General features: G+C 34.1%; 1 protein-coding gene across 1 annotated transcript in view; it reads right to left on the minus strand.

The window, feature by feature from the left end:
* Positions 1-2,222: 2,222 nt before the first annotated feature.
* PIK3R3 (phosphoinositide-3-kinase regulatory subunit 3) overlaps positions 2,223-27,834 on the minus strand; it is a 43,951-nt gene continuing 18,339 nt past the window's right edge. Inside the window, exons 2-10 of the mRNA XM_034414993.3 lie at positions 16,279-16,390; positions 14,964-15,062; positions 11,899-12,079; positions 11,031-11,156; positions 9,871-10,013; positions 8,317-8,493; positions 7,467-7,541; positions 6,797-6,967; positions 2,223-6,140 (exon numbers count right to left, since the gene is read on the minus strand). Coding sequence (XP_034270884.1) covers positions 5,942-6,140; positions 6,797-6,967; positions 7,467-7,541; positions 8,317-8,493; positions 9,871-10,013; positions 11,031-11,156; positions 11,899-12,079; positions 14,964-15,062; positions 16,279-16,390 — 1,283 coding nt within the window. The 3' untranslated portion in view covers positions 2,223-5,941. The remainder of the gene's footprint in view (positions 6,141-6,796; positions 6,968-7,466; positions 7,542-8,316; positions 8,494-9,870; positions 10,014-11,030; positions 11,157-11,898; positions 12,080-14,963; positions 15,063-16,278; positions 16,391-27,834) is intronic.

Raw genomic sequence — 27,834 nt, forward strand, 5'->3', positions numbered from 1 at the left:
ATATCTATAGATATAACTGTTTCCATATGTTGCAATTAATGCTACAGTACTGCTCTCCTTTGCACACTATTTCTAGATGATGTGGCTTTCACTTTAAAAAATGCAATTGTTACTTTATCTCAAAAGAGTTGAGGGTTTGTAGAAAGCATTGCAACTTTGCTTTATGAGATAAGACTCACTTTACTTTTTGTAGCGAGGGCAGTCAAAATATGATCCCAGTTTCAGGCTAAATGGTTCCAGCAAGAGCAGGTGGGCAATTTGGACCCAGTGGGGCAATGCATTTATCTATATACATGTAGTACACTTGCTCACACTCAAATACACAAACAGAAAAGGTTGCAGAGCAATAAATGAATGGGGCTGAAAAGTGGCAAAACAATTAATACTCATGTTTCTTTATAATCAGTCGCCCCAAACTCAAACTCTATACAGGTTGCTAGCTTGGAGTAGAGGTGCAAACAGCTGGGGCAAAGGGATATGGAGAATATTGTCCCCTACAAATTCCTGGAAATAGTTCTGTTTTCCTACAAATCTGTTACCTGCCTTAAAAAAGGCTGCAAGGTGTTAACTGCAGTCCTTCCACTGTTGTAGGCAGATTGCCAAATCATGTGGAAAATCAAAGTAGATTCTAAATGACCCATTGTTTTATTTTTAGTGTTTCAGTTCTCTTCTGTTGAACTCAGAGTTGTTTCTGTGCTATTTGCTCTGGAGAGCTCTTTAAATTATATTCTAAATTAACAGGGCTTGTATCGACATGTTGCTGAAAACATATTAAATAGAAAAATTGGCTTAAAAACTATGGTGCCAGCCAAAATGGCAGTGCTTGAACCTTTTTTTTTGTTGTTGAAAAGTCAGATTATTAATATGAGGTGAAATAAAAATCATTTGTGTTATCATTAAAGTAATTCTGCATATTTGCTATATGTAGAAATATTCAAATCATTTCCTTTTTTCCAGAATCATACTGCTATCTGTCCATCTATGACCATTAAGAAAACAACTGATTCTTTGTATTTCGATGTGGCTTTTGCATTTTCAAAAAAACTTGTAAGGCCAACTAATATAAAATCAAGTGCCTGGATTGTGATCTATCCCATTGGAACAAGAAATTCAATCCAAAAAGATTGAACAACTTCACACAACCTTTATATATTTCTTTACATTTTCTCCAACATATGGGGCTTATAGTAGAATTTGTCATGTTAAGTTTCCTTGACATTAAGTATCATCTGTAAAATACTGTTTTCCCTAATTTTCGCTGAAATTTATTTCTATTGCTTTAGTTTTGTGAGGGTGCTAATATTCCAAAGGAAAAGAAACCCTGACCCAGCATTTCCATAGCATTAGTTAACTGCCACTTCTATTTCACTGTCCACAACCCCCCTCCCCCAATGTGAGATAATGGAAGATTGTAGACCAATAAAAACATAGGAGAATGGAAAAGAGGCACTGTTGGTAGTGAAGACATCTACCATTGGCAAAGAAATATAGCCAATAAAAGTATGCTGGGATAGAGTGTTGGCCTAAGTACAACAGCAACAAGGTCTGCAGAGCCCAACTTTTTGATGACACAGAATATTTTTCTTGACTTAAGCAAGAAGAAGCAAGAGGTGAGTTGCAGGAAGTATTGTGACATTCCTAACGCTTCTAGGAAGGTGGAGAAAAGCCTGGGTTTGAAGAGAAGGACTGATGGCTCAGTATAAAGAAAAGCAAAGATAGCAACACAGAAACTAATGGTGGCTCCTCATTCTTAATGTTGAATTTAGCATCTGCCTAATCAATCCAGAAAGAACAAACCATTATACTTTTTTTTAAAAAAAAATTATTTATGCCCTAACATATTTCCACTGTATGTTTGAAAACAATCCTATCCTTGGAGTAAGATCTTTAGTTTTGTTTTTTAAACAAGAATAACTTTTACTATCAAAATTGCTGACAATAAAATCTACAGTTAATTTTGGCTATACTCTAAGCAAATAGGGAGTTTCAAGAAATGAAAAGAATTATGCTTCCAACTGCAATTCTCTTTAAGGGCAAAAGAAGACTGTATGTAAATTTATCTCAGAAACATATCCAAATATCCCAAACCATAAATCACTGGTTTAAGGATTAATGTGCACAAATAAAAATAAACATATGAAACCAATGATTGATCGTATATTCAAATGCTTGGCTACAGTCACACATAACCTGTAACCTAAAAAAAAGTTTGCCACAATACATACTACCACTTTAGTTTTTTATTCCCCATTAACTGTAAATTTAAGGTACACAAAATTTAAAACAAAAACAAACAAAAAACCCAACAACCATACATTTCATCAGGAAAAAAAATCAAGTACCAAAAAGGGCTTTTCCAAATTTGAAAAAGAGCAAAAAAGCAAAATTGCTACATGAACAAACACTGTATTAAGTCACTGTACATCTTGTCAAGACTTTCCATAGTGAGTGCCAATGTTTATCCCCCAAATCTGTAACATAGCACTAAACATGTCCCTATTTCTTTAAACAAACCACTATCTACCTGTTCCAAGACAGATTGAATGACCTGTCTCTATTCCTGAGATTATGCAGGTTGGTGTCTTGTAGAATTAATGTGGTTTCTTTTATTTTAATCCAAGTGCTACATTATATAAAAAATACAGTATGACTGGAGAAATTGCATATAAATGAGTTCAGTGTAGATGGATTTGATAGATGTAGCTGGAAATTGGAATACTGTATTCCGGCATTAAGAATGTCACGCTTAGACCTTGATCCCAATGAATCCTATGGATGTGCAAGAAGTTGGTAACAGTGGTAGTTTATATGACCTTTTTGAAAAATAAAAATATACAAAAGTACTTTGAGGCAGTGTAAGAGAGAATGGAGAAACAAACAGCTCCAGTTTGCTCATATGAGCCTTTGTATGTTTAAAATGGGTCTCTAGTTCATAAACTATTCATATGATTAAATGAATGGTTCAGGGTTCTGCTTAGGGCTAAGAGTGCAAAAGAGATGTTATACCCTAGATATTACTGCTTCTTGAAACCTCCAATTAAATGTATGCATTAGTTCTTATTAAGTACCAGTGGCAAAGAAATTAATGACCAGAGGTACTGGCATTTCAATTGTTTTTTAACCTGACCCACTGAGCATCATAGCAAATTTAGCAATTGCATAAAAATGAACTTGTGAGAAAACAAAATACTGTAAAATTCTCAATCATAACTCTGAATATTAGACAACACTATTTCGTCCACCCCATTTACCATTTAACACTGCAAAAACAAAGAATGGATCATCAAGATCAGCATTTTTTAAAAAAATCATACTTTTTAACAACCCAAATATTTTTGTTTTCAGAAGCAAATATTTTTGCTTTGCTTTTTGGTTGTACACATTCATTCATTGATTTGACTTCTGGACTTTTGTTGTTTTCTGTTCATTTTAGCTTTGCTGTTAGCCAGTGATGCTTGTAGGGCAGCTAATCCTAACAATCAGGCAGGAGAATTAAGAATGCTGCCACTTGAGGTCAGCTAAGTCCCACTAATGTAAAAAAATTATTGCAGTCAAGGACATTAAATCAAGAACGCCTGCTGAAGCTGAATGCAGATGGTAAAACATATTCTCTATATATTTCAATTAGGTTTTAAAGAGTGAAAAACAATAGAGCCATATTCATAAACTGGATCAAGGTGGCTCCTGAGGTGTATATGAAATAGATAATGTTTAAAGGAAGTGTACATTTCAGAATTACTGAAATCAACAAATTCCAGTGAGTTTGAATGGGTAAACAAGGTGAAATTTATTCATAATATGGGAGTTGGTAGATTATATACTGGCAATCCATTTTATGTTTATATTTTAAATAGAAAGACTGATTATTGAAGGCCCAGAAAAGTTCCACTGTTGTTGACATATGACTTTTGTAGCCTAACCAGTACTTGAAAAATGTGCAAGTGCCAGATCAGACTGTACAACCTGCCTGGCACCCAGAGGATCTCCGTGCTATTTCTGAAAACTAGCAAATTCAAAGACACATTTAGCAGTAGAAACTTTGCTGGTGAGTAAAAGTAAAGTGTGGTGACTAGGCTTTATTTAAGAGGATGGGAAAGGGTCATTCATTATCTTTGCAGAAGCCTAGGGATTACACAGCTACAGTTCTTTTCACAAAGAACTACAGTCAATCCAGTTTTTTTCTGAAGACATTGCTGCAGCTCTTGGTTTAAATGGCAGTAGAATAGTGCAAATCAGAAGTGCTGTTGGGACATATTAAGCAGTCTACTTTGGCCCCTCCAGCTGATAATTAGAACTCAAGATTTTTCAATTCCTGTTCAGCAATTTCATATTCTGCATAATACATATGCTTTCTGTAGTGCATTCTGCTATATGTAAACATTTGTAACAGTCTGGGGGCTCAAGATGTCATGAAAGCAAGGTAAAGACAGAAGAGGTCCATGTCCCAATCCCCTGGCATGCACTTCATGCTGAATTTGCTTGTTTCCCCCTTCCTTTGTGTAAGCAGTTGTTCTAGCTCAAGTATACCGAGAAAATTCAAGAAAATTATATGTGGAGTGACAAAATGACAGCATTTTTAGGAACACAAATTCTTAAGTCTAGTGGATCCAGTTCTCATTATTTGCTATTATTATTTGATGTTACACAGAATCTAGATGGATCTGATGACAGCAGAAAACCAAGCACAGCTGTTTATATTCCGTTAAATTCTACCACTTTTATAGCTTGAGCAGTCTGACAAAATTCAGTTACCCAAATATTTGCTTGATGGTAAAACAACAATGAATCATAAGGATACGTATACAATCTGTGCAATGGAATTAATGATTTAGGGTGCAAGTCAAACATATTACAAGTAAAATTATTGTAGCCAGTTTCAACAATATATAGACTGCACTCATAGGGATTTTTTTTTTTTTTGGTTTAGCAAGCCACTGAGAAGCAATCCATTGCACTTTTCAAGAATTTTTTTTTATAAAAACAAAATCAAACAATGTTTTCAAAACAGCAAAAATTATTAAGCATTTTAAAAAACATGCCAAGAGCCCGCTTCATTCTGGTATACATTCCAAAGCTTAGTATCTTTTAAAAAGAACATCTGAAATAGTTATAAGAAAAGAAAAATGTTAAAAACTAATGGGGAAAAAGTGGTGCAGTTACATCAGGTCAGTTATAAAAATGACATGAGAAAGTTTTAGCTTTCATAATTTTCTCTTCAAGTTTTGGCAAGTGTGCGATTGCAAATGCAATTATCCCCATAAGTGCTCAGTCCAGCAATGAGAGAAGTTTTGTTGGATAAAGTTTGCTTTTTTAAATTTGAAGATCTGTAGTGCTGTTGAAACTGAAACTTTGTTATTGTTGGTAATATATAAAGCAACATTTCTTTGAGGATATTCTTTTAAGAATGAACCTGAAACTTCCCCCAAAATTCCTTTGGTCTCCTCTCACCAAATACCATGCTACATCAAGATGAGCCCTCATTTGTAAGTTATTCTAACTTGCAGCAAAGTTGCTAAAATTAACACGGAAAAGCTTCTTTAGGTGAGCCTTTCTCCTATTTTCCTGGAGTTTAAGACTGAAAGACGTTACCAATACCTCAGAAAAGAAAAATCCATGTAGAAATTCCATTGATGGTGCCAGGCAAAAATGTTCCTACAATTTTGCTTCAATGGATTTTTAAACACAGAGTTTGAGAGAGTTTTCTTGTTCTTTTTGGGAAATCAAGAGGCAGTCTCCTTATGAACACAGCTGATCTTCAGGTAGCACTATGGTACCTATCCCGAAGCTGTTGCTGCTAAGTTTCCGATTCACATTCATCATATAACTTCTTGTGCAAAACAAGCAGTCTAAGGAGAAAGAATGCCCTCTGGGTTCTAATAAAAATTGTAGAAAAGAAATTCGAGATAACCAACACTTCACCTATACTTCATCTTCCTAAAATTTATCTACAAAGGGAGGGCATCTGTGCGTAGACAGGATAAGCAAGACGGACATTTAGAGAGTCGTTGTGTTGGACGAGAGAGGTATGCTGGTAATGCAGGACTAATTCTTTAAGGGTGCTATATAGGTTATATGGCTCTGCAAACCCATAACCTCTTGGAGTGCTGTAGATCACACAGTGTTTAACTTCACCTTCAGTTCTGTTAAGGAAAAGAAACAACATTTAATGTGATAAATGTTAGAAGATTACAATAAAAAAAGATTCAGAAATTAATGGACCATATAGTTTAAAAATGTTTTTTTAGCTCTATAATCCAAGCTATTTTTTAAGAAGATTTTCAGACCATTAAGACATCTATACTTTTAACAAATGTGGAGCTGTATCTAAAAGATTACATGTATATCAATTCTACCAAAATAGTTTTGTTTTTAAGTAATAGAATTTAGACCAATGGGGAAAACTGAAGAATGAAATATTTTGTCAAAAGAATGAGTGAGAATGAAGAAAAACCCCGTTTTTAAAAACAGCCTCAAATGCCAATTAATTATATCATTTATTTCATTAAAAGATTTGTATCTCACTGCTTGCTCTAATGATTTTCTAATTGTATAAAGCAATAAGTTCACCAAAGAGAGAAACATTAGGGGAATTGTGGCTGGGGAAGTCCATTATAAAAAGTCAAGTTAAAACATGCTGGTATTATCTTTAAAAAGTTTTTAAGAACTAAAGAAAATAACCTTAAAGCAAAAAGCGGATAGATTGAATCACTCCCACTCTAAAGCAAGCTCTTCTAATATAGTTACGCTTTGCAAGTGTGCTGAGAGCTTTCAGGTAGTTCATAAAGCCAATACTTACACCACAGAACAAGCATAGCAGCCTTTCTTGCTACTTTCTCGAATTAAAAATGCTCCATCAGGTTTCCCGCAAAGCAAATCTTCTGCCTGGATGCGATTGATGTCTCCCACAAACCAAGTCTTTTCATCATAATGTGGCAGATTTTCATCTTCCTCATTCATAAAATATGTACTAGGGAAACAACAAATCCTTTTTCCTTAATGCAGGTTTACCTTTTATACTACTTATTCTTGAATAAAACAATGTATACAAACATCGGCAAAGCCTTGCCTTAAAAAGAACATGCAACACTACTACTATCAACTTTTGTTAGAAGCATGACACAAACTGTGGAGTAGGTATCGGGCGTCTCATATGTAAATGTGCATGCGTATAATTAAAATAATGAAAGAAGGAGGTACTGAAGCATTAGTTACATTTTTATGCTATATTCTACATATATTAAAATCCATTACAATAATAAACTTTACTTTTTAATGAAAGTATGTAAAACAGAAAGTATCAGTGTTATTTGGCTGTTCTTATGGATTTTTTTTAGACATAGTCTTTGACTAAGAAAATATACATATTTATGTGGTGATGACATTATTCTAGCACAGATCTGTACGCACCTCTACTAGGATTTTAAATACAGTTTGATAGCAATATAACATTAAACAATTGCACTTACTCATCAACAGTTTCATTTTTGATTCCCAGCCAGTCATTAATTCGTTTCTGCCTTACTCCTTTATGATTAAGCCAGCTGCCAAAGAGAGACAATACTAGTTATTAACTTTCTATAATGATTTGGATCATTCCATCAAATGCTTCTCCAAGATCCCAAGAATACTAGACCTATTATTTTATCAATATAAATGGTTTTATCACAGAACTATCCCCAGCAATAATGTTTTAAGAGAGAAGAAGACAGTTGTGCTTCTTTTGTCTGTTTGTACATTATGTGACATTTACTTTCTTGGCAAAAACAGCTGATTATGGCATAGAAAATATTTGTGGTATGTAAGAACATATCCTTCCTCCTTCTTCCCTCAGTAACGAGAGAGAATGATTGATTTATTCAATGATGCCCCCAATCATCATAACACTAATGCACGAAGTAGTCACCATATTGCAGAATGGCATAATTGAACTAATTAGTCTATGAACATTGCATTGCCTTTAATTTCAAATTGTCTGGGAATATGGAACAAGAATAGTATTGAACAAGCGCTGAGAAGGCTAGCTAAATTTATAATTCTTTTGTGTCAAGAAACTCACTTATCTTATACTATGTTATTATAGTAGAGGCAAGCAGTAGTGGGGAAATTGACCTGGTTGGCCGTGGTTTTTTGCTTTTAATTAGAATCCCACTCTGAATCAGGAACCTTTTATATTAATTAAAAACTATTTAAACATTTTAAAAAACCTTTTATAATATCTTGTTTAGTTTTGTTACCATTCTCTTGGAATTAAAGCAGAGACTGGGTGTTGTAGTAGGTAGTGAATAATGGTTAGGTGCTTAGCTAGTGCTTACTTACACAAGGTACTGATCTCTGATTTTGCGTAGCTGGATAAGATCAGGTTTGATACTGTTCATTTTCTTGTCTGTTTCTCGGTTGTCCAGGGCTTGCTTCTTCAAATCTTGTTCCAGTCGCATCTTACTATCATGAATCTCACCCAGGCGTAATTTCAATTTTTCATAATTTATCATAATCCTATAAAACAAAATCTAGTGTTTTTAGAAGTTACAAATACACTTCTCAAACTAAAATATTCTGATTTTAAAAGTATTCACATATTTTATCCATAATTATATAGAACCCAAATCAATAGCATGCACTCTACAGAATTCTTGTCCGACTTGAAAACATCCCATTTTCAGTTCCTCCTTTAAAAAAAAAGCCTTAAAGTTTTATTAATAGTACCCTGTTTCCCCCAAAATAAGACATCCCCTGATAATAAGCCCAGTCAGGCTTTTGAGCGCATGTCAATAAGGCCAAGGGCTTATTTCAGGGTTTAAAAAAATTTAAGGCAGGGTCTTATTTTCAGGGAAAACACGGTATATACACATGTCAACCTCAATCAGCTAAATTATCTTCATTATATCAGGAAAAACCCTTATGGTATCTATAATGTACCTAGAGCCCTACAAACTGCTTTGATGTGTCTCAGGTGATAGAAGTGATGAGACTGAAGACAGAACTTTGATCTCAGAGGGAAACCCTGAGGTCTCTTCTTGCCTTTTTGCCAGCCTCCAATGCTGGGTCTTTGATAAGATGAAATATCTTGATTCAGGAAAGTCCTAGCACAAATATGAAAGAGGGCTGAGAATATGATGCTAAACCTGATGTAGAGAGCGTAGAGAATGTCTTTGAAGGACAGTGGAAGGATCCATGACCAAGCTAATGATCAGATGAGCACAGAGACTTTTCTAAGAAACAAGTGTCAGCAGCTGACACTTGCCCCCAGCTTTCAAACATTTCTGTTACCAAGAAGGGGATTGTTTTCTCCTCAGTCTGACCATTTCCTTCTTTCAGATAATATTTAAATGCTATTGTGAGGAAGACAAATGACATGCTGTGTAAAAATGATTTTGGCATATGGTATCAGAATCTGAACTAAAAGGAAATTCAGTTATATAAAGAGTATTGTTCTGCTGCTATAATTATACCTCTAGAATATGTAAAAACGTCATTCAACACGATTGTGTTATTAAATTTTCCTGCTTGGTTGTATCTCTGTCCTATAAAGATTCTGCTGACTTCAAACAGCATAATTAAGTTTTTAAAATTACAATTAATATATACCTGAACTGTTTGTCCCTTAATTTAGAAAATGGAAATTCAAAATATTTTTTAAAGACTGTATATTAAAACCATTAAGATTTCTGAGCTCAAAAAAATATTCCTTTAATTCATAGCTGGAAACGGCATACTTATATAATGACTCCAGATTAGTTATTTAGGTACTCTTTAATATTTAATGCAGCTACTTCGGAGCTGAGTGAGAACAATTAAACAATATGGGGCTGACAATGTAACTACCATACTGAACTAAGTATTATTAGTAGGTATAGTATTTGGTAGACTTACCGTTCAATTTCTTTCTCATTCCCTTCTCTTCGAAATCGTTCAATGTATTCTTTGCTATACCGTTCTTGGGTGTGGCACTGCTCTTCAAATATTTTAATTGTTTCATTAAAAGCTTCTATCGCTGTCCTCTTCATCTGAATTTCCTGCAGAAAGCATTCCATTTAAAATATAATAGTTCACAACCAGAAGCATAAAGCTATTAGAATGACTTCTTATGTATTACCATTGCATGAAAATATAGCACACTCTTAATTTAGGGGGCAACATTTATAAAATTCAAGCTTTTTTAACACTTTACATTTTGTTAAAATTGATTCAAATTCAGATTTGTTACCTTACATGATGAAAAAAGCAATTATGTAAGTAAAGAAATTAAAGTGGCCTCAACCATGAAGAACTAAGTGAACCTAACCAAAACCAAATATGAACCCTCCAGCTTTAGAACTTAATGTAGAAGCACAAGAAAGTTTAAGGAGGGAAGCAACTTGAAAAGCAAAAATAATGTAAAAGCAGGTCTATTTGCATGAAATAGTGATAAGATATGAGAAGGAGCTTTCATAGATGATGTGATAATTTTTCTAATATGTTTCGCAACAATGCATATTCTGTTTTTCTTCTGAATGTGCCCATCTGGGATTTTTTTTTAGAAATAAAGAATAGGAAGTAGCATTCCAGATGTGGTTGTATCTCAAAATGTCTAGCACATATGAAAATGCTTCCTCTTCCAGAAGGTTTATTGCCAAAACTAAGAACCACCTTGTAATTCTTGAATTCTGCAAGAATAGTTCCCACCTGGAACATAGACTTTTCATATACATGATGATATAATCTCAGTTTAGAGGGAATGTAAAATTTTATAAAGGAACAACTATAAATAACTATTAATAGAGCAGCTTGGTTCAAGTCACAAATTATAATTTCATATTGGCCTCTGATATTTAGTAAAATAGCATGTGCGGGGTAGAAAAGAGCAAACCAAATGCTTTTTTTAAAAAAAACCCAACCCTTCCCATAGCTAATTGACACATGTATGTTTCAGAATATAATGAAGAAAACTATATATTGAAAATCAAGCACCCCTTTGGTTTGCATGGGCATTTACTGTCAAATTCTATTTTTTGCATAAGTCACCATAAGAAGGTAATCAACTTGCAATATACCTGTGATGTTCTGGTATATTCTTCATATAATCTGTCATATTCTTTACTTTTCTCTTGATATTGAGTGTGGTATTCCTGAAGCTTTTTGCCCACAGCATCAATATTATCTTCTTTTACCAGCTGATCCTGTGTACATCAGAGCAGAAAATAGATATAATTTTCTATGAAAGAAATTCAGATGCTGCTTCTACCTCGAGGAAAACACATCAATTTTCTTAACCCTATAGCAGAAAGTCAAACCTATCGTACAAAGAAGACAAAGTCTTCTTAATTACCAACATTTCTCCACCCAGATTTTAAATGCTGTTTCAATTACTAAGGCAATCTATACGTCTAAAGACGATATAGTTTTGGGACTTTTTGGGAGATCAACTTTTTTTGGATAAATGCCCAACACTAAGTTTTTAATTAATTGTTTAATCTCATTACAAAGCATGATAGGTTTTCATCAATGAAAAAAAGATATCAAATGCAGATTTTATGATAAGTAGATAAAATTATAATTTGTTCATCTTAGTTTTGCATCAAAATTTATTTAGATAAACTTTTTAAAAAACTTGATGTGAAATTATATTAGATGAACAGATCTCAACCATTATAGTTTTAAAAAGATGCCAAATAATTGATATACATGGTGCAAAGATAAATTCTTAACATCTAAAAAGTGTCTGCATTTATTTACGTTGAAATAGTAAACTTTTATTTTTACATTTTTACAAATGGGTACTCTAAAGTAAAAGCTCTTGAAACAATCATATTTTAGCTGTGGTAAATTAAAGTATTCAAATAGGAGTAGAAAAGATTATTCACAGCCTATTTTTCCATAAACATTCAATGAAATCCACCTATACGCTCTTTGAAAACTTACCTGCTGATATTTAGATACAGGATACATCAGCTTCACATCAAGTTTAGGATTATATTGGGCAAGAGATTCATGATGATAATGGTTAATCAATTCCACAACAGAATTAAATGTCAGTGGATCAGAAAAGCCATATTTCCCATCCAGATGATAGATTTTAATTAATTTATTGTTGCCACCCTTCCTAGAAGATAGATAATAACAATCATCAGGTACATAGCACATTTCATTGATGATGCATACAAATCATAACATACTTTATGCTAACACAGAAAGCCAAATAAAACAATTCCTGCATAATTATTTTGCACCATAAATTTTCATTTTCGCCTGTAACACTTCATTCATTTATTTAATATTAGTATTTTAAAAATTATATGAAAATGCATCCTAGGTAGAGCTTCACCCAAACCTCACTAACTGCTAAGAACACCATGCTTAATTAAAATTTTAAATTAAAATTTGGTAGAGGAAGTTTTTTATGAATGTATAGAAAACATTACTCTTTAAACCTGAGAAATTTTATAAGGCATGATTTGGCTTCTTTGCCTAATTATATGGTCAGATGTTCTACAGAAGTACAAGGAAAATAATTTAGCTGGCCTCAAGTACACTGCAACCATTTGTATATCTGCGTTACTATAGGCAAATAAAACAATTCTTCTGGATTCAATATATTAAAACAATTGGTAGGGTGAACCTGGAAAATTCAATCCTTTCCATTTCCAGATATTGTTTTACTGTAATGTACTTTTCTTGAAGAATTAGTATCTCAAAAACAGCTAAGATAAATATGAAAATATAATTCTCAATAGTTTTTAATCATGTGGTTGTTGCACATATATATGTAACAAAACTAAAAATATGAATGGCCTGTAGAGAAAATGTTTGAAGCAGAGAGCAGAAACAAGCCTTTAGCTTTTGCATTCTTTTTAGACCTATCCCGCATTTACTAAAACAACAGCTGGCATTAATTTTAAGAAAGCAAAATAAAACACTGTATTTGAGGACAAAGAAGCAAAGAAAAAACAAATATTTTTTTTATAATGAAAGATAGACACAAACAGGAATCCCATAAGAAGATAGATCTAATTTATGAGGGTAAATCGCCCCAGATTACGAATTAATTTACAAGAGAGAAGTATTCAATGCAAAACAACACTCCTTGAAAATAACCTTTGATTTGAGTTTGTTTGGTCTGAGAAACAATTTGAAGTAGTGATTAAGGCATCAGCTAGAAACTGAGAGACCCATGAGTTCTTCTCCTACCTTGGGCAAAAGGCCAGCTGGGTGAACTTGGGCTAGTTATTTTTTTCTCAGGCCTAGGAAAAAGGCACTGGCAAACCACTTCTGAAAACCTTGCCAAGAAAACTGCAAGCCATTGTTCAATTCTTTGAGAATTGGTCATGATTGAATGGAAGATTTTTTTTTTTTTTAAAGGCATGGTTCACTTGCTTGTCCTGGCTATAGCAGTAGTATATATGAAACATACAGGTAGTCCTCAACCATAGTTGAGCCCAACATTTCTGTTAAACAAGAAAGTTGTTAAGTGAGTTTTGCCACACTTTAAAACCTTTCTTGTTAAATAGGTCACTGGAATTGTTAAGTTAGTGACATATTTGTTAAATGAGTCTGCCTTCCCCACTGACTTTACTGTCAGAAGGTCACGTGTCTGAATTTTGATCATGTGACCACGGGGATACTGCAACAGTTATGTGTATAAAACGGTCATAAATTACTTTTTAGTGCCGTTGTAACATTGAACTGTCACTATGCGAACAATTGTAAATCAAGGATTACCTGTCTGTGAGAGATATCAAGAGACTGGAAGTATATCAAAGATTGAGAAATTTTATGTCTTCCTTTCCCCTGCACATTTAACTTTTTGTGAAGTCAATTCGAGTCTCACCAGGCTCGAGGTTGACTCAGCCTTCCATCCTTCCGAGGTCAGTAAAATGAGGACCCAGATTGTTAGGTGCAATATGCTGACTCTGTAAACCACTTAGAGACGGCTGTAAAGCACTGTGAAGCGGTATATAAGTCTAAGTGCTATTGTAATTGTGCTAGTTATGCCAAAGAAAGGCAAGTATTATTATTACTATTAAAGAAAACTATTATATATCATTGCTTATTTTGAGATCTTTAATTTGCCTTCAGGTAACTTTCTGGGACAAAAGAAAAGCTGTGGACAACAGCTATAGGGAAACTGCTAAGGATAATTATAACAACCAAGACAATGAAAAGCAGCTCAAATCCTGGCAACCCTGTTTTTAATTCAGACTTCTGACATCCTTTGAAACTGAAACCATCACCTCCAGAACCTGGTTGTATAGAGAAAGAAAAAAGTGCTAGGCTGCCAATTTCCATAGTTTGCAAATGCTCTGACACAGATTATGCTACTCTTTCGTATTATGCGGCATTTTTATAGCCCAGCACATACAGTACATAAAAGAACATTCTAGGACAATAAAGAATATTTACCATTCACATTCACTAGTTGCAACATATCAGTTTACTAGCAAGTAAAGAGCTGAGGTGGCGCAGTGGTTAGAGTGCTGTACTGAAGTTACTTCAACTGACTGCTAGTTCAGCAGATCAGCAGATTAAATCTCACCCGCTCAAGGTTGACTCAGCTTTCCATCCTTCCGAGGTGGGTAAAATGAGGACCCAGATTGTTGGGGGCAATATGCTATTTAGTATACTGTCGATTGTTGTAAGCCGCCCAGAGTCCTCGGAGAGTGGGCAGCATAGAAATATAATTAATAAATAAATAAATAAATAAATAAATAAATAAATAAATAAATAAATAAATAAATAAATAAATAAATAAATAAATAAATAAATAAATAAATAAATAAATAAATAAATAAATAAATAAATGAATGAATGAATGAATGAATGAATGAATAAATAAATAAATAAATAAATAAATAAATAAATAAATGAATGAATGAATGAATGAATGAATAAATGAATGAATAAATAAATTAAATAAATAAATAAATAAATAAATAAAGTGTCAAACAGAACTTTAGGACAACTTATATGGTAATATCCCAGTTATTTACCGGAGTGTGAGTGTATAGTCTCCCTGTTTCTTCGTTGATGCATCTCGCACCAAGAATGTTCCATCTGGCATGTCTCGGAGTTTGTCATTTACCTCTTCTCTGGAAGTACAAGAAATAAATAAAATACATTTACTTTTACTTTTAATGGGATTACATCGTAATAGCAATGTTAATTGCAAAAACATCTACCCTGTTTTCCCCAAAATAAGACAACCCCTGATAAGCCCAATTGGGCTTTTGAGCACATGGCAATAAGGCCAAGCACTTATTTCAGGTTCAAAAAAATATAAGACAGGTCTTATTTTGGGGGAAACATGGTAGGTACTCTTGTTTTGTTTCCTTCTAAAACAATTACACATTTCCTACTTAAAACTTTCAGAACACTATTGCCTAAAATAGTTTGCAGTCAATTTTTAGAATCTACTTATATGGTTTGAAGCTTTAATTAAACTTTTTTTTTAAAAACAAGTTAATATTTGAACTAGTTATTTTTGATTAGTTATAGTTACCGATGAGTGAAGTAACTAAGGATTGCTTCACATCAGGTTATTTACTGTTGATACTTTTAAATTACTTGAATCCAAAGAGAATTTTACATTAATTAAATGTATACAATGTATCAATTTATGTTTTGTAGCTTATTATTTCCTGAACATATACTTGGTTGTAATAAATGATTAAGCTGCATGGGACTTTACCTAAATAGTAGTCTACTTTTTTTGTTGATTTTATGAACCAATTTAAGAAAACTACAAAATCAATTATTTGAAGAATGACACTGATGTGTGGCAGTTACTGGGCAAAAGAGATTTTTTTAATGAAATAAAAGGACTCTTTATTGATAATCACAATATTTCTAATTTGCACAATAATGGTTGTGATGTGGCTATAATAGGAACTGTAGCTCTGCCAGTGGAAAAGAAGCATTGCTACTCCCTTGCCACCTCTCTAAGAGTGCACTGTACATGACCTACTGAATCATATACTCTGCATTATCTAATCAAATACCTTTTCTCCTGATTCTTTTTTAAATTAGACAGTTATATTAAATGCAAAAGGGTTTAAGATTAAATTCACTTGAAATTAGGCTATTTTAGACATTTGATTTTAATGTAAAAATCAGTTTTTACTTATGAAAATGTAGTTTTCAAAAATTAGAGTATCTATTTCTTGATTTCATCATATGATATCATTGATTTCATATGGTTTAACAAGTAGCAAAATTGTAATTTTAACCTTGAGTAAAAAAACTTCACCAAGCTTACTATCTTCACAATACTGCCTACATAATTGCATATTATTTAATATTCTTTACCTTGAGATGTCTCCCCAGTACCATTCCGCTTCCTGCAATGGCGAGCTGCAGTTCTCTTTTATCTCATTTGTATTGATAGGAGTTATTGGTTTGGAGGGCTTTGGAGGAAGAGCTGAAAGAGAAATTTGGTCTATTATTTCGGACCGCATAGTACAATCTAAAAAATTTAAAGAGAGGATTCAACTGGGAATAAGATAATTTAAGAACACAATTATTAATAACATGCAAGAACTAAAGACAAAAGTGTCCTTCCTGAAATTTAAGATACATTTTGTTTAGCTGTTATTTGATTACACATAAAACTATTTCATCTGCAAATTTTATTCCGGAATTAGGTAGTGCTTGAATTAAATAAATTACATTAATGTTTGCCATAACACAACATACAGTTATCTTGCATTTTGAGTTCAATCAGTTGTTACAGCCAGTCAAAAGGCTCTGAGTAATATGAATTGTATTGAAATGGAAGAAGCACTGTATGATAAAATGGGGCTAAGACTCTGGATATAACATATTGATGGAACAGTGGGGGAATATATGTGCTTAGAAGGACTGACATTTACATTGTTATAACTTAAAAGAGAACTTTTAGAAAGTTATATGCTGTTGGTTGATTCCAGAAAAATTGTCTTGAATGTATAAAGGTACTTCAAATTTATTTTGGAAATGTGAAGAGTAAGAAGGGTCATTTTATCATGATTGGTAGACTTGTAAAAAAGCCAGACATTTTTGGATTCAAATACATATAACGATACAAAGAATTTTAAAGATCAATGTTCAACTGAAACCAGAACTTTTCTGGCTAGGATTAATGGAAAGCCAATTAAAAAAGAGCCGTTGAAGATTATTTAAGATTATTTAATATGCACATTTGCACACACACACACACACACAAATTTCCCCTGGATTCATGTCTGGTTTCCCTGACCTCAAAAACATACACAATTATATTTGATTAATACCCAGATAGAAAAATAACAAAAAATACCGGATGTGAAAAGGCAACTGCAAATCACGTTTATATCACTGCCAAGAAAACTAACTGGACATATCTATGAAGTCATTGGGAGCTAAGGTTGACTCAAAGGAGACACAATTTTATGAGTGATGAACATGCCTTTTCAATACAGCACTGGCAAAAAGAAAAACTTACGCAAACTATTGAAGATCTCTTATAAAATATTTCCTAAATCCTTTTCCACAAATGTTTAGTGCTATGTAATATATTGCACAAAATAAAAGCTGTGTTTAATTTCAGGAGTACATTTTGTAGAAAACACGTGAGGTCTGCATCCTAAGGAACATGATAGTATACTGCCAAAAACACACAGTTTGGATGCATAAAGCTCCTGACATTTCCCTTTAAAATTACCCTATCCTAACTGGGTCGGGGAATTTTAAGATAAAATAGATGGCCTATGAGAAACAATGTCCCCTTGATGCTTTTAATACAGCTATGCATGTTCATAAGCAGGAAAAGTAAATCCTAATGTAGCCACACTAATATAGCTAAAGGGAAAACAAATAACAATGCTGAGGTCAAACTGCATGCTAATATTTTAGGACTTTAATGTAAATATAGCAAATTTATTCTCTGTTTACTCCAGAGGGCAGAAAACAAACCAATAAACTCAAGTCCTAAGACATGGGGTTTTCAATTAAACTTCAAGAAATACTTTTTAGCAGCAGCTATTCAAAAATGGAATTGATTATCTTAAAGCTGGTGGACTTGCCTTGTTAAGATTTTGTATCCTTTGTTTAGAGATTAACTTTGTTCCAGTGGAACAGACCTCTGAGGCTCCTTCCAAGTTCATGTTTCTAAATGTTTCCTATCCCAAAATATGTTTCTAAACTTGACTTGAAGAGTGAAAAGTATCTTTATTAGCCATGTTAATGATAAGTTAGAAGATGGGTGTAACAGAAGGTTTAGAAAAGGAGGTGCATGGGGGTGTAGGTTTGGAATGAATTCCTATATATTTAGAACAAGAGTGCAACAGGAACTGTGATAGTATACAACTATTTTCTAAACACCAATGTTAGTTGTTAGCATTCTGTACCTACAGAGCAGTCAAATTACAGAAGATAATGTTGCAGATTCACAAGATGTCATTATATCTTTCAGATACATAAATAAAACATATTTGAATATTTCTGCCTTCATAAATTTAAAATAATTATTGATATGACAAATTTAGGATTTTTATTTCAATTTCTGTTCTGATCCTGGGATACCCATCATATATCTGCTAGGCACTGGGCTCACAAAAAGTATCATGTGATCATTAATCAGTCATACTTTCAATCACAGTGGAAACTCCAGAATTTTGCATTATATTGTATTTAATTATATAATGTATTTATATATTATATAAATAGGGGATGTTCACATTAACTCTATATGAAACCATCACTGTTTCACAGAACTGTGAATATAAATATACAATATTTAAGGAAAAATTGCTTCACATGCTATCAAGAGAGAACCTGGTATAAATTACGAATATAAAACCAGGAATAGGGGTCTTAAGTATCAGGGAGGCTGTTTTCTGTTGAATATTAGGAAAAATTCACCAGTAAGAGCACTTTAACAGTAGAAATCAATAACCAATAAGAATGTGAGCTCCATTTCCCTGGATGTATTGAAACAGGCTGGACAGTTATGGGCACTTTTAATTGAATTTATGCACTGAACAAGGGCTAAACTGATTGGTTTAAATGGTCCCTTTCAGGTTTATGATTCCATGAAATAAACAATAGCATGCTAGGATACAGTTACTCTGAACTATGTCCTGCTATAACTGGAAAAGGATCGAGAGAATTAAGAACAAAGTATGCCAGTTGCAATTTACCACTTTCTATACAAAGAATAATTTGCAGGTATGCAAAGTCATAATCTAAGCAGCCACACAGAGTTTGAAGACTGAGTTTGGCTCAATGATCAGTGTAGATGCCAAAGAACTAAAAAGACCAGAGCAGAAACCTCTCTCATAATCTTTTACAGCATCTGTTACAAATCCCAATGCAATGTACTGGATTTGTTTCTTTAGAAGGCTAAGAATACTGCCCGAGTTCTTTACAGTTCATAAAGAGACAAGAGGACTTGTATGCTGCTAAAGGCAGCTTTATTGTTAGCAGACTATTTTTAATAATCTGTGAGCTGCTCTGGTTACTCTTGTGGGCTAAAAGCAGCCGACAATTTCATTTGAATATAATCATCCTTACAAACAAAAAACAAAAAAACAGAGAATGAAAAATAGAAATTAAAAAGATAAACCTCATGCAATAGGGGAAAAAAGCTCCTAAGAAAACAAATGTATTTAAGCGAAAACAAATGTATTTAAGAGAAAAAGAATTAAACACATTACTAAACCTTGACCACATGGATGGACAACACGGGAACTAAATCAGCTATATAAAATGAAAGAGAACATTCAGTAAGAATACATCCAGGTACAGATTTGGAACATGGCATCAATTTTAGGTGCCAACTACATGGATTACCTTTAGAAAATGAAAGATGAAACATGTCCCAGATAGATTTGAGCTGGAAGATACAATACACAGTTAGAACTCATGGTCAATATAAATAATGGGTTAAATATGTTTAATGAGTGAAAGAGACTCTAGGAGCTATGTGTAGAGATATTAGAAAGAACAAAGTGAAAAAAAATATTCCCAAAATTTTAAACAGGAAAGAACTGAACAAGGCTGCATAGTAATTGAATGATGACTTTCAGTATCAAGCAAGAGAGTAATAAGAATGTATCTCAATCAAGAATGTAAAACAAGGAAAATAATAAAAATGAAAAATGTTTCAAAGGAATTATAGGAAAATTTACAGTATAGCCATGACAGAACTACTAAAGAGTAAGCATAAAAGTTATCTAATAGAGGCAACCCCCTTTTAAAAGAAGTACAGAAAGATTAATACAGTAAAGGGAATATATTCATTAAACCATTCCACAGAAACCTTTGGTATCATAGGCAATAAGCCAGCAGACCTATAGGAAAGCAATAGGAAAAAAAAGTACCTGCACTTATTTAACGGTTAAAATTTAGGCAAAGAGGCAGTTAAATTGCTGATAAATCCAATAAATTTCAACATATTGAAATTCTAGAGCCTATAGATGAAAAACGATCAGGTTATATAATCATCCTAAAGAAGGGATGCAAAAAAAAAAAAAAATCCTTGAAACCTGTCATAGTAATTTCTCATACAACAAAGTTTTGCTTAAAATTTTACAAAGAACAAAGCTATACAGGGAGACAGCAAAATGAATGGACAGGCAGTTTTCAGAAAAGATAGAGAGACACAAGATCAGATAACAAACATAAAATGGCTAACAGAGGAAGGAAGAGAAAGTAAAAAAAGAAAATTACCCTTTCTTTATTGACTACAGCAAGGCTTTTGTGTAGATCATACCAGTACGTGTCCTACATTACAGCTAATCAAAGTGTCCGAAGATCCAATTATTCTTCTGAGGAAGCTTTACAATGATCAAGAAAGCTACTATAAGAACTGAATTGGAGAATCAGGGTAGTTGAGAATAAGGAATAGATTGAGAAAGAATGCACATTGTCCCCATATCTATTTAACTTGTACAGCAAATACATCTGAAGAATAGAAGATGATGGCTTGGACCAAAATTTGAGATGAAAATGCGAACAATTTAAGATCTGAGATGACACCACTTTGTTAACTGAAAGTAAAGAAGCTTTAGAACAGTTCAAAATGGAAACTGAAAAATCTGGGTTGATGTTAAATATTAAAAAAAACCTGTTTATTGAACTGGTTGGTGGCAAAGCTTGACGTATATTTTAGTTTTCTTGGGATCAAGGAAAGATAGTGTGCATTGTTCTAGGAAAAGTAAAGAGATTTACTAAGGAGGATGCAACAACAAATTAAGATATGATCATTTCTATGATCCTCACTCCACAAAAGATCCAAACAAGTGAAAGTAATGGTTATTCCAGTGATAAATATAGAAATGTAAAATCAAAACTTTGAGAAAAAAATGAGATGGAAAAGATGGTCACCTTCAACTTACAGACAGCATTATGAATGGCAAAAATTAATAAATTGGTTCTGAATGAAACAAAGACTGATGCTCCCTTAACTTGGAAAGTCTAGGAAAGTGAGAGAATAAGAAGGCAATAGAAAAGACAAGAGATCAAAAAAGATTACTGGAATATACTTGAAAGAGCTATAAATTATTGCTGGCACAGGTCCTGGCATTTATTTATAAAGCTGCAAGGAGTTTCGGCCCAGATAACTAAATTACTAATGGTAAACAGTTTACATACATTAACAACTTACTCATAGTTTTATTATATATTTTATAACTCACATCACCCTGAACAAAGTTTCCAAATGCAGATTCAGAATGGTTTCTTTGTTAAAGTAATTGTAAAAGTTTCTTTCTAGTTCTAAAATTCTATGAAAAATAGATTTAAATGTGAAAGAACTTGCATTTGAAAGTTCTAGAATCTAGGCAGTTGCATTCAATGGCTTTCATACAAGTAGCAGAGCCTTTTATTAACTGCTGTGGATTTTCTCTGTTGTCTCCCAGGCCAGATGTGAACTTGGAATTTTTAATAACCAAATTCCAATATTTTACTAATAGGGAAAAACCAATCAAATACCAGCTGTTATGCGACTATCAAGTGATGCCAAGAACCCAAAAGCAAATATGTCCAGATAAAGCTTGTCCAATAGAACTAAAACTCGGCCAAAACATCCCATTGCTTTATTTAATAGAGTACCAACTTTTCAAATTACCGGTACATATTATTTCACTGCATTTTAAAACAATATAAATAATAATTGAGAACAAAATTTCTACATTTAATTTTAACCCCTTTAACTTTAAAGGAAAACTATACAATATAATAAAAGTAAAAAACTGAAAAAACAAAGGCAAAAATGAAAATAACATTGGGGTTTTTTTTTACATTATAGAACTCTGATTTTGTGTAGTTTTTAAAAACTCAAATAAATTGATCAAACAGGCACGACAGAAGATTCCTGAGGAATAAGCAGAAATATTCTTCTCTGCTGAGAAGTACAGGTACTTTTGGTCCTTTGGCCCCAGGTATACCAGGAAAACTACAATTTCTGGCAGAGATATCTTTTGGCTCTCAAACATTTCAAAATTCAATTTTACAGCCCGCATAGCCAATATAAAAAAAAAGCTATAACTTAGTTCAAACAAGATTTGGAGGGACACAACTTCCTCTAAAATTATTGGTTAATTTTATGGGTAAGGGGTTTTAAATTGGGGAAAGCCATTGGATTTAATTTTGTTTTAAATGCATTTTAATGTTTGTATTGGATGTTTTTAACCTTGGCTGTTCACCGCCCCGAGTCCTTCGGGAGAGGGGGCGGTATAAAAAATAAATAAATAAATAAATAAATAAATAAATAAATAAATAAATAAATAAATAAATAAAGTAATACTGGATGGAAAGTGAACATGTAACTCCTTTTTCCCCCTAGAAAAAACCTTACATCTTGCTGATGGATCTAATTCAACATGGAATATCCTTTTATCAAAGGAGATGTTAAAGAAAACATTACTACATCTTTGAGCAACTTTGTATAACCCCAAGCCCATCATTTTTCATTAGTGATCTATTGTTCCAAAATTAATAAAACAGCAGCCTTACTCCCACTCTTAGAATAAAAAAAAAGCATAATTTGAGTTTGAAAATCTGTATTTTAAAAATCCATATTGTTGAAAATTATTTGAAATAAAGCATTATTAATTGGCTGTAAATGATGCATATTTTTCAAAGCAAGCTATCTTAGTTTATTACTTTAGATAGATTTCTGGAAGTTAACACAGTACTTACTATTCATAGAAAGCGGGAAGAATCACATGAAGGGCCCTCAAGACGAAGTTCTTAAATTTGCAAGACACATGCAACCTTAGTTATTATTTGGCCAGCTAATAAAATCTGACAGTTCTAGGTTAAATTAGCATCTGTTTGAACCAAGCAATGGATGTATAAAGTAATTTAGATTCTTTCTCCCATAAAGCATTATGAACGAAATATCTGATTTGCTGATTTAACAAATCTCTAGTCTTTGGCATATAGCAATAGTAGGGCACCTGGTATCAATGCTCTAGAAGTATCACACAACTTTAAGTAACTGTCAAAAACTACACTGATGAAGAACAGTATTGCCATATAGTGTGCGCACTTTATAATAAACCTTAAAATTAAAATGTAATTTATAGTTGAGAAATATAGAACAGTTTAATGTAGTGGATGGAGAGTGGGAGGATAAAGAATGTACATGGAAAAATATTTTCCTTCGAAAATAAGATTCCCCCATTTAATGCATCTTTAATGCAATAAATATAAATTATATAAAAATATGAATGTAGTGAATAAATGTATAAATAATTCTTTTCCCTTGGCGATCACTTATCCCAATAGAATTTTACTTTTTCTTTAATGCATGGATCTATTTGAAAACACAATGTTAAAAATTGTAGCAATGATTTTCATTGATAGGAATGTTGTCTACCCCTGAGATGCCTTGATACTACAGTTGAACTATTCTTCTGGGGGAAAAAATCAGCACAACAAAAGTCTGAATAACAATACCCAGGGCCTAGTGGCTCAGCATCTCACCAGGCTCAAGGTTGACTCAGCCTTCCATCCTTCATATCCTTTCTAAGGTAGGTAAATTGAGGACCCAGTTTGTGGGGGCAATAAGCTGACTTTGTATAAATATATAAAAGTATGAAGGCTATTGCTTAACACATTGTAAGCCGCCCTGAGTCTCTGGAGAAAGGCGGCATATAAATCAATTTTTTTAAAAAAATACCCATCTCTAGTTTGCGTACCATGTTTATGATTTGAAAAATATTTATTTTTCTATACCTGGGAATCAATACAATCAATTTCAGGGGAGGAACAGGCTCGGGCTCAACCCTTCCAAGACTGAGTGGCTGTGGCTCCCGGCATCCCGATATAGTCAGTTGACTCCATCACTGACTATTGGGGGCGAGTCGTTGGCCCCCACAGAGAGGGCTCGCAATCTGGGAGTCCTCCTGGATAGGCAGCTGTCCTTGGAGGAACATCTGACGGCTGTAACCAGGGGGACCTTTTGTCAGGTTCGCCTGATCCGCCAGTTGCGGCCCTTTCTTGATCGGGATTCCCTGTGCACAGTCACTCATGCCCTCGTCACCTCTCGCCTTGACTACTGCAACGCTCTCTACATGGGGCTCCCCTTGAGGAGCACCCGGAGGCTCCAACTGGTCCAGAATGCAGCAGCGCGGGTAGTGACGGGAGCAGCCTGGCGCTCCCATGTAACACCGCTCCTGCGCGAGCTGCACTGGCTCCCAGTGGTCTTCCGGGTGCGCTTCAAGGTGTTGGTTATCACCTTTAAAGCGCTCCATGGCATAGGGCCTAGCTATCTTCGAGACCGCTTGCTGCCACCAACGATCTCCCATCGACCCGTGCGCTCCCACAGAGGGGGCCTCCTCGGGGTGCCATCAGCCAAACAGTGCAGGCTGGTGACCCCCAGGGGGAGGGCCTTCTCTGTGGGGGCACCTACCCTCTGGAATCAATTGCCTCCAGAGATAAGGAGAATCCAAGACCTCGGTGCCTTCCGCCGTGCCCTTAAAACCTTCCTTTTCCAGCAAGCCGGGCTGGCCTAATTTTTTTAAGTGTTTTTAAGTGTTTTGTTTATTGTTTTTAATTAATGGGGCCAAATTTATATATGTATATTTTAACTGTATTTTAATATTTGTATTTGATGTTTTTACTTGGCTGTTCACCGCCCTGAGTCCTCAGGGAGAAGGGCGGTATACAAATTCAAAATAAAATAAAAAAAAAAAATTTGGGAGTTAACTAGGCATATGCAAGCTAAATTAGATGATTTTTCACAATAAGAAACACAACTTTGTACAATGTGATAAGGCTCTTAAAATGTATCTGCAACAGTACTCCCATTCTTAAAGTCAGCATCACCAACCAACCTGCTGCATTCAGAATTCCAATGATTCTATCTGAACATCGGAAACTGAATTTTGAAAGAAACAGCATTTCAGTCAAATATGAAATGTGCTTAAACTCATACGTTAGTGATGTCAGTATGCTGACTATTTATGACTTTCTATCGAGGAGCTTTAGCACAGCTGCTCATGCTTTGCAAATTATTTTCCTTTTCTGTACCCACAATTTAGCTCAATAATTCAATTTTTGTGTGAATGTGTTTATCTACATAGAAATAATGGCCTTTTTCATTCAGTGGGCTTTCATGTATAAATAAAGTTTGCACACGACTGCAGTCTTATTACCTCAAAATATGAAACAAACTGAAGCTTTAGACAGCAAAAAGAAAGTGTTACTAAAAGGTAGTCATAGTAGTATTTTACACTACAGGTAGTCCTCACTTAGCAACCATAACTGGGGCTGGCAATTCCATTGCTAAGCACTATGGTCACTAAGTGAAAATCACATTATCATGATGGGCTTATACTTTCCCTTCAGTTGTTAAGCAAATCACTGTAGTTGTAAAGTGAAACATCACGTGATGGCAATTTACAATTTTACTTCTGCCTTCTCTACTAACTATGATTGCCACAGGCCAGTTTTCAAGCATGCAAAGTTTGCACAAGACTGCAGGATAGTCATAAATGTGAGGAGTGGTCACAAAGCTATTTTTAAACATAGCTGTAACTTCAAATGGCTACTAAATGAGGCAGTCAGGAAACAATGCTTATCTGTACTACCATGAATATTGTGGTAATTTTAAAAAAGGTAAAGGTAAAGGAATCCCTGAAGATTTTACTTGGCTAGTTGTTGCTGACTATTTTAAAAAATATTTTTTATACTAACACTTATAGATCTCAGGCTTCATCACATCCATGCAATGAAAAGTCCCTCTCATAGGACCTCACTCCATACATCAGATGAAGTGGTGTAACACGTGATAAAAGAAAATTGGATATAGCTATTTTTTTTTTTTTTTAAAAGATAGTGGTATAGTGCAGTAGTGGGTTCCACTTACCTTCGCTACCAGTTTGGAATCAGGAGCACATGTGCGCGCTCACAATGCGTAGTGTGTCTGTGATGACATCTGGGTGGGTGGGCGGAGCCTCCCACCACCGCCACTACCGGTTTGCCCGAACCGGGGCGAATCAGTAGAAACCCACCACTGGTATAGTGGTTAAGGGATTGAACTGGGACTCAGATTGAAAACCATCCTCAACTATGTTAGTTCAGTGAGTGACTTTGGGCCAGTCACTCTCTCAATTCAGCCTACCTCTTAGGACTGTTCTTGTCAGGAAAATAATATGGAATTTTGGTATATACTGCCTTGAGTTCCTAGAGGAAAGATGGCATATAGATCAGGCAAGTTTTTCCAATGATATTCCTTAATATTATGTATACAGTAGAAATCTAAGTTCCAAAATATGTTATTGCATTCATTTAGACTATAAAGGTTGAAACTTCTAGCATACCAAGACATTTCCATATTAACTTTTATGATAATTTAGAATCTACTTCAAACTCCAGAGTTCCCACAGTATGGACTGTATTGTGAGTGTCGAGCCACATTTTTCCTAGTTCTGTGTGACTTATATCACACTGAAACTAAAGCTATTATTATCTTCTACAATGCTGATGTTCTGCAGAAATTGAGAGTTGTTTGTTTTCCCATTGGCAGGAATTCTTGCCTCATCCTGTCACTTGATTTTTAGCTTCAGCATCCTGTTTCTGATAGCCTCTAAATGCCTATTGACAAAGATCTTTCCCTTCTCTGGTTTACCACAGCAGTATGGAGTCCATGATTAGAGGTTGTAGGTAAAATACGTTGTTGCCAAAATGTTGATACATTATTCTTTCATCATTATCATCTTTTGTAAAATGATTTTAAATACAGGAGAAAAGGCAACTTTATAACCAGAAAGGTTATTTCATAGCGATCAGGTTTTCTTTCCTTACAAATGACCGAATACATTCAATATGGATTACTATCAAGTGGGGGTTATTAATAATTTAAATTTCCTTCTTATGTGGAGTAGGGATGAGTGGGGGCTGTTGCTATTCGGTTGTAGCTCAGAAAATGGGAAATTAATTTAATTGTTTAAACTATTATTTGTCACCTCTTTAAGTTCTGATTTACTCAGTTTGTTTTCTGCATATTGTTATACCTGAATATCCAGAAAACAACCTGAGAAAATCAGGGCTTAAAGAAGTGAATAGTGGTGAAGATGCTTCCCTCCCAACTTGGAAGGCTGAGAGTCCTAGGTAGCTGCCAATGTTTTTCCCCTAAGGCACAAAGAAAAAATATCTGTTGCGATCTCCCTGTGGCGTCAGGAAGGGCACCCGGCCAGCTCAGTTCCATCCAGTCATTCCAACTCTTCCCTGAATTAAGGAATCACAAGGTTGTCAAAAGGGAGGGGTTTTTTACATGTATGTAAAAACGCATATTTTGTGTTCTTTAATTGGCAGAAAACAAGATAAATACAGTATGACATTATTATTTTGGAGGAATTGGAGTTAATAATGGCAGCATGGAAAATATTCTAAATC

The sequence above is a fragment of the Pantherophis guttatus genome, chromosome 3 (genome assembly GCF_059756535.1).
Source record: "Pantherophis guttatus breed Tessera chromosome 3, ASM5975653v1, whole genome shotgun sequence".
NCBI classification, from domain to species: domain Eukaryota; kingdom Metazoa; phylum Chordata; class Lepidosauria; order Squamata; family Colubridae; genus Pantherophis; species Pantherophis guttatus.